This window comes from Geospiza fortis, unplaced genomic scaffold, assembly GCF_000277835.1.
Source record: "Geospiza fortis unplaced genomic scaffold, GeoFor_1.0 scaffold40, whole genome shotgun sequence".
Taxonomy (NCBI): domain Eukaryota; kingdom Metazoa; phylum Chordata; class Aves; order Passeriformes; family Thraupidae; genus Geospiza; species Geospiza fortis.
The window spans coordinates 28410813-28427015 of record NW_005054297.1 but is presented as its reverse complement, the minus strand read 5'-3'; the positions used below and the strand labels follow the sequence as shown (position 1 = coordinate 28427015).

The following is a 16203-nucleotide window of genomic DNA, read 5'->3' as shown; positions in this document are numbered from 1 at the left end:
CACTCTTTCAAACCAGTCTTTTCCAATTTCATTGTCTTGAACCCTGCAAAATTCTTACAGAATTTGCCTTCGAGCATTATGTTTTTTTGTCAGTGCCCAGTAACAGCTGGAATGAATTGACACCCAGATTGTTGCCTCTTCATGTTCTAATTTGGAGATGTTGATATAGCAACAAAAACATGAATTTGAAACAAGCTGAAAAACTGAAGGAGGAAATTCCAGGCTAAGTGCATCCCACGGAATTCATTGCTAAGAGTGTCATTTTGTCTGGAGGTCTCCAAGAGAAAAGGCAGCTGTTCAAGCACTTCACAGCTCACATGAAATCAAGTTCAGTGTGCCTCCATAAATTGATGATCGACAGATGCTCATGAAAGGTGGAGAATTTCCCAGACAGCACATTGAAAATATTTTCACTTCACTTCCTATGTTGGCAGAAAACAATATGCAAAGCCTGGTGGTAGCAGTCACTTGCAGGGCCGTGAAGGAACAACATTTAAAATATGCAGTAATGTTCTGGACTTAAGATGCAAAGTGATGTATGAATTTTAGAGCATAAATAAAAAATTGTGGGTTACAACTACGGCCTGCAAACTAGGTTTCTCTTTCTATGTTAAATGTACAGTAAATAGCAACTTGGATCCTTGATAATTGCTTCACAATCAAAGTTGAATCAAGTGTTGTGTTTTAAGTGTGATTTTGATCTCACTGTTCTCTTTAATATCCTGATTAGGTATGCCTATCAGTTTATAATATAACTTTCCTCCCCATATCACAATTTGTCTGGTTGAAATTTAAAGTTGTGAAATTTAAATATGTGAGATATCTGGGAGAATAGCAGGGAAAAAAATTTCTTCCCTTTTTTGAACAACTTTTCCTGATAAATTATTACAACAGCTGTGCTATTTCTGTTTATTTTGTGGAATTTTTCAATTATTGTCAAAAGAAAAGATATATTTGAGTTTGGTCTTTCAAGCATTTAAATCTTTAAAATTTGGACTTTGTCAGGCCCTGTAAACTTGATTTTACGGTGTCAGAACTAGGCTTTTTCACTGATAATAAGGACAAAGATTTATGTTTATTTAGACATGCTTATTTGTATTTGGCTCCTGAACTCATATTTGAAGAGGAGATTATAGAGACAAGAAATAGGAGGAATGAAACTGGATGAGGTACCAGACTGAGAAACACACAGAAGGTCTTTAAGCATCTGAATGTTTCAAAATACAGCATAATCAAGCACGACTTCTTACTATCTGGAGTAATTTATAATAGTCCTTATTTTTATGCCATTCATTGTTCAAATGTTGCCATGGTGGATAGAACATTTTGGGCTACCTGAAAAGCCTGCTGTGGTGGCAGGTCTACAGAGAATAAGCCAAATGTGTAGAAGTATGAGCACTAGGAGAAAGGGGATGTTCAGATTGGACAAAATATGAGCTTACTTTCTTCATAAATAGGGAGTGAATGCCTTACAATCATGTTTTCAATTTCTTCTTCCAGAACCTGGATGCTCTGCATGACCACCTTGCTACAATTTACCCGGGTATGCGAGCCCCTTCCTTCAGATGCACTGATGCAGAGAAGGGGAAGGGACTCATTCTGCATTACTATTCTGAAAGAGAAGGTCTGCAGGATATTGTCATTGGCATCATCAAAACAGTAGCTCAACAGATCCATGGTACAGAAATAGACATGAAGGTAATGTCTGAAGCAATATACTTATTTTCAATAGGAAAAAAACAAGAAAATCAAAGGTGAAAGTGATGTCAAACAGTAATTTTCACTGCTGCTGTCTTCTGTGAAGAAGTGGCATCAGTACTGACTCTCAGGGAGAGCCATCATCATTTGTGTTGCTTGAAGGACACAGCCGTATGCTGAGAGGCCAGCTCTAATTGGCAGCCAGACCTGACTGGGAACAGTACAGAACAATATCCCCTTGTTCAGAAAAGGATTATAAAGAGCACGTGTAAAGAAATTAATACTGGCTCATTTGGGGTGCTTTTTTCCCCCTTTATTTTATGTTTGGCATATATTTCTTACTGTCTGCTGTGTTCTCTGAGAACACAGACATTTCCTCTTTGTTCTATATTCTTCATCTGTGTGCAGACTGTGAGGCTGATCTTCATTGATGAGGCCTGGGCAGCAAGCACTGTTTTCCTCCCCGCTAGCATGCCAAGTTCTTCCCAGAAAAAAATATATGTTTGTGGGTTTCTTGCTGTCATTGCTTGGAAGTGTGACTGGATGTGCACCTAGAGCCCCAGAAGTGAAAAAAATGTTCCTCAATGACAAAGATATTTTTACTGCTGTATTGAAGTATTTGCCTTTTAAGTTTCCTGTTCTAAGCTAGCTCAGGTTTATAGTAGATGTCTAGTTGTGTATAGTGGGGTGATATACTTGTGTCCTTGTTTAGATTCTATTTTGTAGGAAACCACAGTTCAAACTTTGCAGCAGGTGTTAGTAATCAGATACAGAAGGATACAACACAATCAAAACAATCCTCTTTTTAGTTCCCTGTTTATTTGAAGTGTTGAGACAGACAAGGAGCACCATGTTGGAAAGTTGGCTGCAAAAGTGCTGAAGCTGTTGCTTGATAGCATTTCTTTTGGTAGCAGCTTAAGCAGTCCCTCTTCTCTCAGTGCTCAGGTTTGTCCTTCAGCAGCTTCTTCAGCTCTGCCTTCCAGCTGGTGAAAAGTTATAAAATAAACTATACTGAGGAAGTGAACTGGATTCAAAACAACAGGTTTTTTTAAATTTTTTTTTTACCTTTGTTAAGGTTTTAAAGTAAAGTCTGGCATTGTAATAAGTAGGTGGCTTCACTGTTCAAAATACTGAGAATAGGAGAAAAAATAGACCAACTTCATCTCCATTCTTTGCCTCATAATTTAGTGAATTAATGCTGTTGTGTTTTAGTCTGTTAGCAATGCATTGTTTGAAACAGCACAGCACAGAAGAACAATGGAATTGCTTTTAATTCCTTCAGGTTTTGTGGACCAATCAGTGCCTCTACTATAAAATTTTTGGTTTGAACCTCATTAGCATTTTGCTTAAGGAAGAATGGGGTTCTTTTTGAATCTGATAAAAACCTGAGTGCCTAGCTCAAAGTTTCCAATGTTATTATGGGAGTTGTCTTCTGACTTATAGAAAGATTCTGAGTTGTCCTTTCAAATGTCTTTATCCAAACAACTTACATGACAGTCTAATACAGGACTGACTTAGTAAATTCTGCAGTTCTCTTTATATTAGTATAATGTTGATATCTGCAATTTGATGTTTAAGACTTTATTATCCTCTTTTCTTCTCCATCTGTTTTAAAGAAATGCTTATATAAATCTGCTTAAGAGAATACATGCTTCTAATTCTGTATTTTCAGGAAACTTTGGTTGAATTTGTCTAATATATTACAATCTGTATAGCAGAGATTAATTGGTTTTGATAATGCTGGTTTTGTTTCATTAAGTGGTTAGATTTTGTTTCATGGGTTACAGAATGGCTGAGGTTGGAAGGAACTTCTGGAGGTCATTTTGTTTAACCTCACCTGCTTGTGCCTGGCCATGTAGGGCCAGCTGTTCTGGGCCATGCTCAGACATCTTTCAGCTCTCTCTAGGGATGGAGACTCTGCAAATTATTTGGACAGCAGGTGCCAGTGCTCCATTTCTCTCACAGTAGAAAAGTGTTTCCTGATGTTCAGACAACACATCCTGTGTTTCAGTTTGTGCCCATTGCCTCTTGTCCATCTACTCTCCAGGCTGAACAGTGCCGGCTGTCTCAGCCTTTCCTCTTCTGAGAGATGCTCCAGTGCCTTGATCATCTTAGCAGCCCTCCCTAGAGGGAGTGGACTCTGTCTTGTAGCTCTGTATCTCTCTTGCGCTGAGGAACCCACAGCTGGACACAGCACTCCAGGTGTGGCCTTTCCAGTGCTGAGGAGAGGGGATCACCTTCCTCAACCTGCAGAGAAAACCAGCTAATGATCGCAAGAAGAAACTAAATATTAAAGAACTGCTGTTCTTGTTTTGTCTCACATTGTTTCTTTTGGTAGAGAATAGCCAAATAGAAAAAAAGTTTTAATTCTATCACCCTTCTTCAGTCTCACACAGAACAATTTTGTGTGTGCATATATATTTCTAAAACCATACATCTTCTGAAATAAAGTAGGGCTTCCTTTTTCCAGAATGGTGTGCTTCAGGAAGTGTACATTCTCTTTTAACACCTAGAGTATGTGCATGCAGAAGGAAAGGGGGGATGGAGTTGAGGAGGAAGTGTAATTTTGTTTCTGTTGGGTGTTGCTAGCCCTGAAAGGAAACCAATTTGTTTTGAACTTGGATTCAAAATTCTGTTTGAATAGTTCAGGAAAGCCCAAGTTGACATTAATTGATTAATTAGTTCAAATCCAATTTTCCTTATCTTCTCTGATATGGTAATCCATTTTTAGCAAATAGAGCTGAGACTAAATAATTTTTGCAGCAGGTATTGTCTCAAAAATTGTTGCTGACTTTGTGTATGTGCTGAGAATGTTCATGTTCTGCCAGTCTCAGTATGAAAACTAAAAAATTATCACAATGCTGGTGACAAACTTTGTCATGAGATCTCTGTTAGCAGCCTACTGGCTATGCCTTCTCTTGCTTCACTTGTCAGAGGTTATTTGTGTATAAATGAAGGTGACCTGTGAAGGTGAAGTCAGGACAGGGATTCCCTCAAGGCTACTAATGGTATGGTCAGCAAAGAGTGTTGTACATAATCCAGCAAAGCCCAAAAATCTGTTGGGAGAGCAGACTTCTGCATTTCTGTTATTTGAGAGCAGACTATCAAAATCTTTTACATCAGGAAGATGTTTTACAATATAAAGTGAGAAAAGAACAGAGGAAGTCCTTGACAAGACGGTAATTTCAGGCTTACTAATGGCAGTGTGAAAAAACAAAGTGAAGATGTGACCAGCTGGAGAGCTGATCTAAAAAATACTTGGGTACTTGTCATGGGAGACAAGCAGTACTGGTCCACACATTGCAATGCTAACTGTGCGTGAAGATAAGTCAGTCATGGAGCATGGTCAGTCTCTAATTTTGGCACTGGGGCAGCTGTAAACTTCACTATCTCCAGGCACAGTGGTTTGGTGAAGTGAGACAGTCTGCTCTGAAGCCAGCTGCCAGGGACAGATATCCCAATGGTTCTATCTTTGGGTATGCAAAACTGAAAGTTTTCCACTGCCATTTCCGCAGTGAACTCCTTTGTCTTGAGATCATTCTGAAGCAGCTACAGCGAACTTTGTTAAGCAGCATTGCACAGTCAGTTTTGATCAGAAGAGATCAAAAATTTCATGCTGTATTGGCCTTTAAAGGGCAAAACCCCTCTGTTTTTGTATTAATTTTCACAATCTCATCAAAAAAGAGCCCTGTCCAAGGACATTCTATCCTGCCATGCTGAAATATGAGTGTGTCCTGGGGATATGCTCAGATGTACAGAATTGAGTCTTGTAAACACATAGTGACAGCTTAACAGATAGCATGTGCTCATTATATATTCTGTATCACAGCAATACTTCTTGATTTAATATCTTGTGTGAAGCTCACCAAATACATTAAACCACACTCATTTTAAAATAACTTTTCTCTCAATCGTCATTCCCTGAAATATTGGTGTGACTTTTCACTTGATTCGGCAAGGACAAACTCTGAAGCCACATCTCCTGGAAGGCACAGGCAGGTTAGCAGTAAGATGTTATATATTCTCTTTGAAACCAAGAGAATGATTTCTTCCTTCAGTTTTAACTGCAGTTACTATGGTGATTGAGCTCTTAGACATTGTGAACTGATGTCACTTCACCAGCTAAGACTGCAGGGGGAGGAAGAATTAGACTTGATTGCTGGCTTTGTTGCTTTGTGACTGAACTTTGATTTGTCAAGCATTTATCAGAGGCTTCTTCAACAATATTTAAATGATACTGAAATTGTGTGGCTTGCAAACTTTGCTTGCAGAATGAAACAGTAGATAAGTTCTATTCTACTTAAGCTTATCGGAGTATCTAGGGCAGGTCCTTATGCCAGATAAATATCTGGCCAGTTAGGTTGGATCTATAGATGCCAGGGTGAAGGAACAGAATTTAACATCTTATATTCACAGTCGAAAGTGCTGATTTTGAATTTGCTGACAAGGTGAATGATGTAATGAGATAGGAAGATTAGATAGTTCATAAGTTGTATGAGCAGAAAAGACATAATGAAATTGCATATCCATTGGGAAGTTAATTAGGGATGCATTGGTAGATTTTGTAGCCTGGAGAGGGGTATGATTAAAGCATCTGTTAATAAGTGTCTGTGCATGAATAATCAGAATAAAATTGCATAAACCAGCTATGTCCACAGCATATCATGTTTACCAGGAATGTGCTGCTGGCTCTGTGTCTGTCTTGTAGGTCTGACACATGTCCGTGTGTTTGCCCTGGTGTTCATTTGCTGCACTAGCATGTTGCACTAATACAGCAGGCATTTCTAGATGCCCCGGAGTCTAGTCAAAAATAGTGTTTCAAATGAACTTGAAGATGCTTGGGAAATTTGCAGCTTTTCACTGTTACTGGCACAGTTCTGATCTGTAAAGGTTAGGAAAATAGCACAGCATTTGTGAGGACTGACTTTGTCACTCTGTGAGCTTGTAGGATCTGTAGAGGGTCATGGCTCAAACTAGCTGGATGTCTGGAAGCATGTAGCAGTTCTATTTTTATAGGTAGTTTTCTTAATCTAAGCCTGAGTTCTGTTCACTGATGCATCATTCATTTATAATAAATGAAATAAAGTGGGAAGTTATTAAAAGCAACCTGTTGAATGCTGCATTGTTGCAGGAGAAAGTCTGTAAGTACAGGTTGGTAACAGAATACTAGTGTGCAGTGAGTAAGATGGCTATAAGGAGATAATCTGTTTGGAAGGTGATGTGTTGTTAATATGAACATTTCCTTAAAAATTATGAGCTTCTTTAAAATCAGCTTTGCTGAATTAAGAAGGTTTTTATCCAAAATATGCAGGTTTTTTCTTCCATTTGTGGCAAGAGCAACACTTTAAAGTAAGATCCAAGACTGGAAATAATCTGGAAGCATAGATCAGTTCTAGAGACAAATCTCCACAATTTGAAAAAGGTTTCTGTGTGTAATCTCAGCTATCTCTGGCCACAATAATGGTACTGTTAAAATAAAACTTGTGAGAGTGTGCATGAGTGATAGAAAGTAAGAGCTGACTCTTGACTGCCTTCTGATAATTTTCAATATGACCACAGTCTCTCACAATTTCAGGGATAATGATTTAAAAGGAAGATGTGGAAAACCTTTAAATTCTGAATTCAGAGGAAAACTAGGTGTTCATCTACTATGTTCCATTCTCCTAGACAAACCCACTTCATGTGTTTTCCTCAGATGACCACCATTTATATTTTTCTGAGGCTTACCCCTTATTAGGTCATAATTTCCCACTTATCCTTGTCATACACTGAGATGTGGATTACCAGTACAATTTTTGAGGCAGTTAGGTTTTCTCATCATCAACATTTGAATTTATTTTTACATTCAGCTTTGGGTACCTACATTAACTGGTAAATTTAGTAGGCTGATCTTTCTCTAAGTTACTTACATAAGCAATAGAAAGAGGAAAATAATGCAGCACACAGCTATAGAGCGCCTAAATCGGGCTCTTCCTCTAAACTGACCTCCAGAGGAGCCTCTCTTTCCTTCAAATGAGCAGTCAATTTATAGATCAAAGAACACTGCCACCTTAAATTAATCATCATTTAGCAATAAAATACTGTTTTGTTGTTTTACATTCCTCCATTTGTTTAGGAGCAAATAAAGGCATCAGCACTCCCTAGCCCATCAAGTACTATTTTTGGCAGTTTTCGAGATCAAATATTTAATAAACTTAACATCTTAGGGATCAGTTGCAGTGTTTGTGCATATCTGTTCTGTTTTCAAATTGTAACTGTTAATCTCTGTGGTTAAGACTACGTGTAAAGGGCAAAATCAGGATGCTGTAGAAATTTTAAGAAATCTTTTTTTTTTTGCTTCAGTGCCTTTAGGATCAGAGTCAACATGAAAGTAGAATCAGGTGGAACAGATTCCAGAAAAACAATACTATGTAAACAGAATTAGAATTGTTCTTTTCCAATCATTAAGTCTAATTAAATTTGAAAAGAGGTGGATTTAGCTTCTCAGGGTAAATGATGTTATTCTACTAGTTATTAGCTTAAATTATATTGCCGTACATGACTCTCGCTGCAAACAAAATAATCCCTATTAATTTCATATTTTTTACTAACTTTGAGTAAAATTACTGAAGAGTGTAATGCTGTGTTAAGGACACCTTTTTGGTATTCCACTGATGTAGATGATTCTAGTTTTGCTGTCATTTCCTTTAATATGGAATACAGCCCAGAGAAGATTGCTTTTAGTTTTGTCTGTTGGCTCTGATCTTGAAGTCTGCTGTAATGTATAAGGACTGTATATCCTAACATGTGCTCCATGCACTTTCCTTCTTGCTGTCAGTGACACACCCACCCTCTTAGCACTATTTAGTCATCACTAAACAGTCAGCACTATTTGCTGTTGTGTTATAGACCTTGCAAGCAACATTGATCAAAATAAGGATTCAGGGGTTCTGTGGGATTCAAAGCTCACACAGGTTCATTTCAGGGGAAGGAGCCACCCTATTTTTTGGCAAGAAAAAAAGGAAAGCACAACCTGAGTCTTGATGCCTTGTTTCAGGATTTGCATTTCACTCAGGCTTAATAAATTGTATTTGGGTGATCTTCAATATGTTGCTCTTGTAGAGAGCAACTGTGGCTAAGCAAAGGCATAATTATTCACCTGTAATTACAAAGACTGTGAAATCAGAAATTCTTACTAGAATATGGTATTTTTCAAGATGTGAATATAATTCTTGAATTTATCTTTCTCCTCTAAATACATTCCGGTCTCCATAGTAGCACTCCAGTTACTAATGAGTAGCAGAATTTTCAGCTTTTCATTTTTTCTTCATTTCTCTAGGTTATTCAACAGAGGAATGAGGAATGTGACCACATTCAATTTTTAATTGAAGAAAAAGAATCTAAAGAAGAGGACTACTATGAGGACCTTGACAGATTTGAAGAAAACGGTACCCAAGAGTCTCGCATCAGTCCCTACACCTTCTGCAAGGCATTTCCTTTCCACATCATATTTGACAGAGATCTGGTGGTCACACAATGTGGCAATGCTATATACAGAGTCCTTCCACAGGTTAGATGATTCTTGTGCATTGATAGCCATAGAAAATTCGTAGTGATAGATGCTTCACAGGTTAATTATAAAGATGAATAAAACAGATTTAGGATTCTCTGTCTAAACAGCATTCCTTTGTAAGTGTATAATATTTACGAAATTGCGCTTCTCTTGTTAGAAAAAGGACTTGAAAATAACCTAATTCTACAACAGTTTTGTTCCTTATGGTCATGTCCTTATTCAGTCAGAGAATAATTTAAAAACCTTGTTATTCAATGGAGAGATGCATAAATTCTCTTCTATTCAGTATTTTCATCTAATAAAATGGAATATAATTGCTCTATGTGTATTTTTATTATAAAGTATAACAGTTGGGTTTTTTTTTCTTTTTTCTGTTTTTTAATATTCTAGCTGCAGCCAGGAAATTGCAGTCTGTTGTCAGTTTTCTCCTTGGTCCGGCCTCATATTGATATTAGCTTCCATGGGATCCTCTCCCATATCAATACAGTCTTTGTACTGAGGACTAAGGTAACTAGAGAATATTTTCCCAGTTTTTCTTTAAGGAAGTGTGCTTTGAAGAGGTAAGAAGTGCAGAAAGCTCAGAAGTCTTCAGAGAAAATTCTCTGTAGTATGCTCAGACCTTTTTGAGTCTTGAGCCAAGAGAGAGTCACAGGTATGAATTTGTGAATAGCTGTTAAGCAGAGTGTTTTATAGGAATGGTGAAGTAAACACACTTCATGCATGATGCCTTCTCTGCAAGGGGCCAGTCTAGTTTGTGTGTTGTATCAAAGAAAATGTAGAGGGGTAATTACATTTACTTTACTTCATACGAGTGTGGGAGACAAATATGAAATGTGTTCTTGCTTGGGCTCCTATGTTCATAAAAAGGTCTGTGTTGTGTTCCCTAAAGAGGACAGGAGACAAGGTGTGTGATATGAGCAGATGCAGTTGGTAGAGTAACACCTACTACATCAAGGAGCCTGTTTATTTATAGAAAACTGTACCTGAGAGAAACCAGGATGATTTCTAGGAGATGATCCCAGGCACAGATAGAACTTCACAGAGCAGGCAATACTATTATCAAAACTATTGTTAAGGAGCAATGTGGAAAACAAAGAGTTGCAAACATGAATGTAAAGAAAGATACCATGCTTTGTGTCTTCATGGTAGCAAATCATTGTATTAAATTACAGACAGTGCATGGTGTTCAAACGAGAAGTTAATCAGGGCTTAATGTAAGCTGTAAGTCTATTCCAAATATTCTGACTGCTTTTCTAGTGAATGCACTTACAGACTAGGCCTGGTGCATAACACACCATTGCCCTTACACAGTGGTGGCTTTTCATCCCCAGGAGGGGCTGTTGGATGTGGAAAAGTTGGAGTGTGAAGATGAACTGACTGGCACAGAAATCAGCTGCTTACGCCTGAAAGGGCAAATGATCTACTTGCCTGAAGCAGACAGCATTCTCTTTCTTTGTTCACCAAGGTACTTCAAACCTAGAGAGTTCTATGATATTGATTTTCATTTTACAATTACTAATTTTAACAACACTTATGAGAGTAGTACTACAGAGACTAATTGGTTCCAGTATTGATTTAATTGATTTTGATGTGTTTATACTAAAAGAGGTAGGAGCATTTAAACATTGCAACTTGACTGAGTATTAAATACTCAGTATAAACATTGGCTTGCTCTGGTCCAGTTTGTACAAATGGTTATTCCTCATATTCAATTTTTTTTTTAGCAAGTTTTATCTTTCGGTTTTATCTAGGTGTTTCCTAGAAGGGATATGTTGTACAGCTCATCACAAGTTCAGAAGCTTCATCTTTCTACTGTTATTCAGCAGACTGCTGTTTATTTGAGTTTTAAATGCTCCTTTGGCAAGTTTCATTTTACCCATATTATTGTATATTTCTCTGCTTTGCAGTGTGATGAACTTGGATGATTTAACCAGGAGAGGTTTATATCTGAGTGATATCCCACTGCATGATGCTACCCGTGATCTGGTTCTTTTGGGAGAGCAGTTCCGAGAGGAATATAAACTGACTCAGGAGCTTGAGATCCTCACCGACCGACTGCAGCACACACTGCGTGCACTGGAGGATGAAAAGAAAAAGACAGACACGTAAGAACCAAATCCCAGTTTTGGGCTGAAACACTCAGAGCAATAAATTATTTATAGCTACCTTCTTTAACGAATAACAGAATCTTGTGAGGAATATCAGAGATGATCAGGACTGGTAATTTTGGAGTCGAGAAAGAACATTTAATAGAGTATTTCTTTATTTAGATTGTCAAATGTCACCCACAGTCTAGGCCATTCTATGCCGAGATGTTTTGATGGCTCCCTCCCTGACAAGAAAAGTTATAAAAAATGAGCTGACAATTCATTTTTACATGTGAATTACCTAAAATTTTGGAAACTTACATGCAGTCACTGTAGTGAAGGTGAATTTGATGAATGCCCAAGTGCTGTTATTTGACAGAGTTCAGTAAACCAACTTTTGTCTTTCTGGCACAGGATAATAGAACAGAAAAACATATCTTATAAACCTTGAAAACAGTTTATGTAAAGCTGAAACTTTGCAATAGCTTAATGCTATGAATTTGATGTAATACTTACTTGTAGAAATAAATTGCTTAGTGCTATGAATTTGATGTAATACTTACTTGTAGAAATAAATTTGGGTTTGTCTAGATATAAGTACATAAAAATAACACATAACAGTGAGTGTGCATTGGGCCCCAAATCCAGTACTATAGATAACTATAAAGTCAATTTCAAATGTCATTAGTCTATGGCATTTCAGCTCAACAATGATTGGCAAATTAAACAAAAACTTGTGTGAAAAGTAGCATGGAGTTATTTATAAAACACAGTTCCATCTCTTTATTAATTCTATTGATAGATATGTTTTTTTCTGTAATGGAAATTATTTTAAAAATACTTGAAAGGGATGGACAGGAGAAACAGAGAAAACAAAGCCTAAGAAGTATTTTTTCTCTTCATTCCTGTTGGCTTACTTTATAAAGTCATTTTATCTTCAGGAATTCTTGCCTTCATAGCAGCTGCTGGAACAGATAGTGTCACTTACTGTGTGATGTGCCAAAAGTATTCACTAATTATAACTTAAGTAGTGAACTTGCCAAAAATGCGACTAATGAGGGATTGTGCAGGAGGCTGTGTACAAAATGATGTTCAAGATTTGTGAAACAGTCAGAGATCTTCAGGAGGGAAATGGACCTTAAGATAGGAGTTAGATAGTTGAAGGAAGACACATGAGAATAGGGTGAATTTCTGTGTGATTGGATTTTATTTGCATAATTTATAATATGAACAAGTGTTAATACATCGTATAGACTATTAAAAAGACACTCTAGACCCTAAACCCAGCATGCTCAACAGAGAGGAAGCATTTAAAAATGCCTGATCAATCATGAATTGATCAGAAATGGAAAACTGTTTGATCTCTTTTTTTTTCTCTCTGGTCTTTTTTGCAGTTTTTATGGTTCTGTGAGAAAAACCATATTATATGAGCTGAGGATGTGGCAGAAAGAAGTAAAAATGATCCAAGACACTACTAACAAATCATGTCAGAAGAATTAGTAATACATGTCTCATTTTGTTGATAATTTAGATGTATATTAATGTATTTGAAATGATATGCTGATGTAGATCACTTCCTGTTTTCCAAATAACATATTCTTCAGCAAACACCTTTTCTATTGCTTATTGATGATAGGAGTACATTATAAACCCTGTGGGGGGGTAGAAGTTAATATATGAAGAGTGCTGCTGTAAACAGCTTTCTTCAGATTCTCTTTTTTCACTTTTGCCTTTCTTTCCTTACCTCTGTAGGTTGCTGTACTCTGTTCTGCCACCATCAGTGGCAAATGAGCTGAGACACAAGCGCCCTGTTCCAGCCAAGCGCTACGACAACGTCACCATTCTCTTCAGTGGCATTGTGGGCTTCAATGCCTTTTGTAGCAAACATGCCTCTGGAGAGGGAGCCATGAAAATTGTCAATCTTTTAAATGATCTTTACACAAGGTTTGATATTCTGACTGATTCACGAAGGAATCCATTTGTTTATAAGGTAAGCATAAGATTTTTGAAGTATCTAATCTGTTACTTTTCTGTAATTTACTATGGTAAATTATAAAAACAAAACTTCATAGCATTAAGCTGTAGCAAAATCCAATCTTCCTGGATTTTAGGCTTTAAAAAAAAACAACTTATGTTCTCAGTCTGAGCTGTGTTACCTGATATTAGATAGCTACAGAAGAGTATTTTGGTTATCTCTAAATGTCTGAAGGAACATTAAGTGCTAAGTTCTCATCATGATTTTTTCAGTCACCCATTAGCTGGACATATAAATGTACTTCCACATTTAGCTGATGTGAACTTACACAAGCCATTTGTGGTTCTTCTGAACTTGTGCTTTAAGTTTTTCAGTTCTATTCCCGGGTCTTCTAATTGTAAATTATGACTTACTATTCAGTTAATCATTACTATTCATTCACTTCAGGAGTGAGGTGTAGTTGCAAATGTGGCTGGTAGCAGGAAGGTACAGAGATAGATACATATGCATCCCATATATATGTACATGTGTTTTCTTGTGTGTTTATATCTATGAGGTTCATTCCTAGGTCTTGCTAGAACTGAATTTTGTGTCCTGTACCATGTGAATTAAGGATATGAGTCAGAACAAACATAGAGCTCAGTTTCATTCAGATGACACCAGAAGAGAGACTCAGGTTTATACAATCACAGTCATTGTAAGTTGCTGTATTGTGGGTTTATGATAAATCCCCTTCAATAACAAGCAGAGATGACAGTAATTAGGGTGATTTGAATGAAAGGGAAAGGGAACTCTTTTAAAGGAGAAGCAGTCTTGAAGCACTACATCAATTCTAGTACCCTAAAAACCATAATAATGAAGTAATTGAAAAATATCTATCTTGACAGGTGGAAACAGTTGGGGACAAGTATATGACAGTGAGTGGTCTGCCAGAGCCTTGCATGCACCATGCACGATCTATCTGCCACCTGGCTTTGGATATGATGGAAATTGCAGGCCAAGTTCAAGTAGATGGTGAGCCTGTACAGGTTAGTAAATGTGAGCTTGAATGAAAACCCTTTCTTTGACAGCATGATAATGTTTTGAAATAAGAAAATACTCTAGTCCCAGTCCATGCAAGGCATGGGCCTTGTTATTGTTAGATTTTGAGACTGATATATACAAATAATATGAGAAGTCACATGTAGTTGTTACATGTCCAGTGCCCAGACCTTAAAATGCTTATTGTGCTTTAAAGGGTAAAGGACTTATTTAGGTCCACATCATTTGTGTCTGTTTTCTGATAATTTCAATATAATCAGTGAATTCCTATTATGCATCAAGTATAATTTGTTGAGTCTTCTTCAACTCAAGGAGCAGAAAAATAATATTCCCTCCCTGATATTTTTCATCATGCCTCAGATCCTCATGTCGGAATGAGACACTATTTATTGCATTAAAAAGAGAATTACAGTTCCACAGACAGGTACAGCAATGATTACTGACACCAGTGTATATTAGTGGAATTTCACTCACTGTGGGACTTTCTGGAGATGTTGTAGCACTGATACAGAACTGGGCAAGCAGCATTGACCGTCCTCGTCAGAAGGCTGTGAGCTGAAAATGATTAATGAGTGCAGTGCATATTTCTATTTACATGAATGCTGCTGTTCTGTCACCTAGCTCAGAGCTGTGTACTTCACTTTATCATGGAGCAAAGCAGTGAGAAGGTTTGATTTGGGACTTTACAGTAACTGTAATGTGCTACTAGAATGAGCTTCTCCAAACCTCTGTCCTATCTCTTTACCTTCTGAATACAAAATACCATGATTTTTCATTTGAGAAACATCTTTTTTCTTGACCTGTGCCATCCTTTTCTGCACCTTCTGAGCAGTCATTAAACACAGACCTGCAGAGTATGCCTCTCTGCCCACCTCTTTTTTTATTTTCACAGTACATAATAACAGCAGGGTGGATGCTGGAAAATTACAGACTTTGATTGTTCATGTGGAAGGCAGAGGCATGACATTGTACTAAAGTTAAAAAACAAAGTGACAAAACCCACAAAATGCAAGGCTTTGAAGAAGCAGGAGTATCACTTTGGGAAAATAAACTCTAGTAGATATAAAGTAGCATGTTGCCTGTGTTTAGTCAGAGGCAGCAGATTAATTACATTACTTTTGAATATTCAAACTTAATTTTTTCTCTCTAAAGATAACCATAGGAATCCATACTGGTGAGGTAGTCACAGGTGTCATAGGTCAAAGGATGCCACGGTACTGTCTCTTTGGAAATACGGTCAATCTTACAAGCAGAACAGAAACTACTGGAGAAAAGGGAAAGATCAATGTCTCTGAATATACTTACCGGTGAGTAATGTATTATTCTTATTGGTATTGGCATCTTAAAATAAATCACTTTGTCAGCATACCATAAAGTTTTTTTGGAGTTGAAAATGACAGTCCTCCTGCAACCATTATTTAAGTATGTGAGTTCTCATGAAGCTCTATGGCAAACTGCATTATGGTACACAGGTATTGATCTGCAAATATAACAATGATGTAGAGATGGTTGAATCTTTTGGTAGTCTGCCCACATACAGGTAGCATGTTTAATATTTTACATAGTGTCTGGCATGCATGCAAAGTCCATTCATTTCTATGTTTTCTCTTTCAATTTCAGGTGTCTTATGACACCAGAAAATTCAGATCCTCAGTTCCACCTGGAGTACAGAGGTCCAGTTTCTATGAAGGGCAAAAAAGAACCAATGCAGGTTTGGTTTTTGTCCAGAAAGAGTACAGAGACAGAGGTATGAGTAACTAGAGTGTAATTTTGTTTTTTTCCAAACATAAACATTAAAAATTTAATCTAAACCACGGAGATACATTTACATTTGCAAAACTAAATGTTCC

General features: G+C 37.2%; 1 protein-coding gene across 1 annotated transcript in view; it reads left to right on the top strand.

Moving 5' to 3' along the window:
* The window catches only part of GUCY1B1 (guanylate cyclase 1 soluble subunit beta 1), a 40512-nt gene that overhangs the window by 19842 nt on the left and 4467 nt on the right, over positions 1-16203 (top strand). The window contains exons 4-12 of the mRNA XM_005415581.3: positions 1501-1698; positions 9017-9247; positions 9641-9757; positions 10582-10715; positions 11158-11355; positions 13090-13327; positions 14200-14340; positions 15506-15660; positions 15974-16100. Of these exons, the coding sequence (XP_005415638.2) occupies positions 1501-1698; positions 9017-9247; positions 9641-9757; positions 10582-10715; positions 11158-11355; positions 13090-13327; positions 14200-14340; positions 15506-15660; positions 15974-16100 (1539 nt within the window). The remainder of the gene's footprint in view (positions 1-1500; positions 1699-9016; positions 9248-9640; positions 9758-10581; positions 10716-11157; positions 11356-13089; positions 13328-14199; positions 14341-15505; positions 15661-15973; positions 16101-16203) is intronic.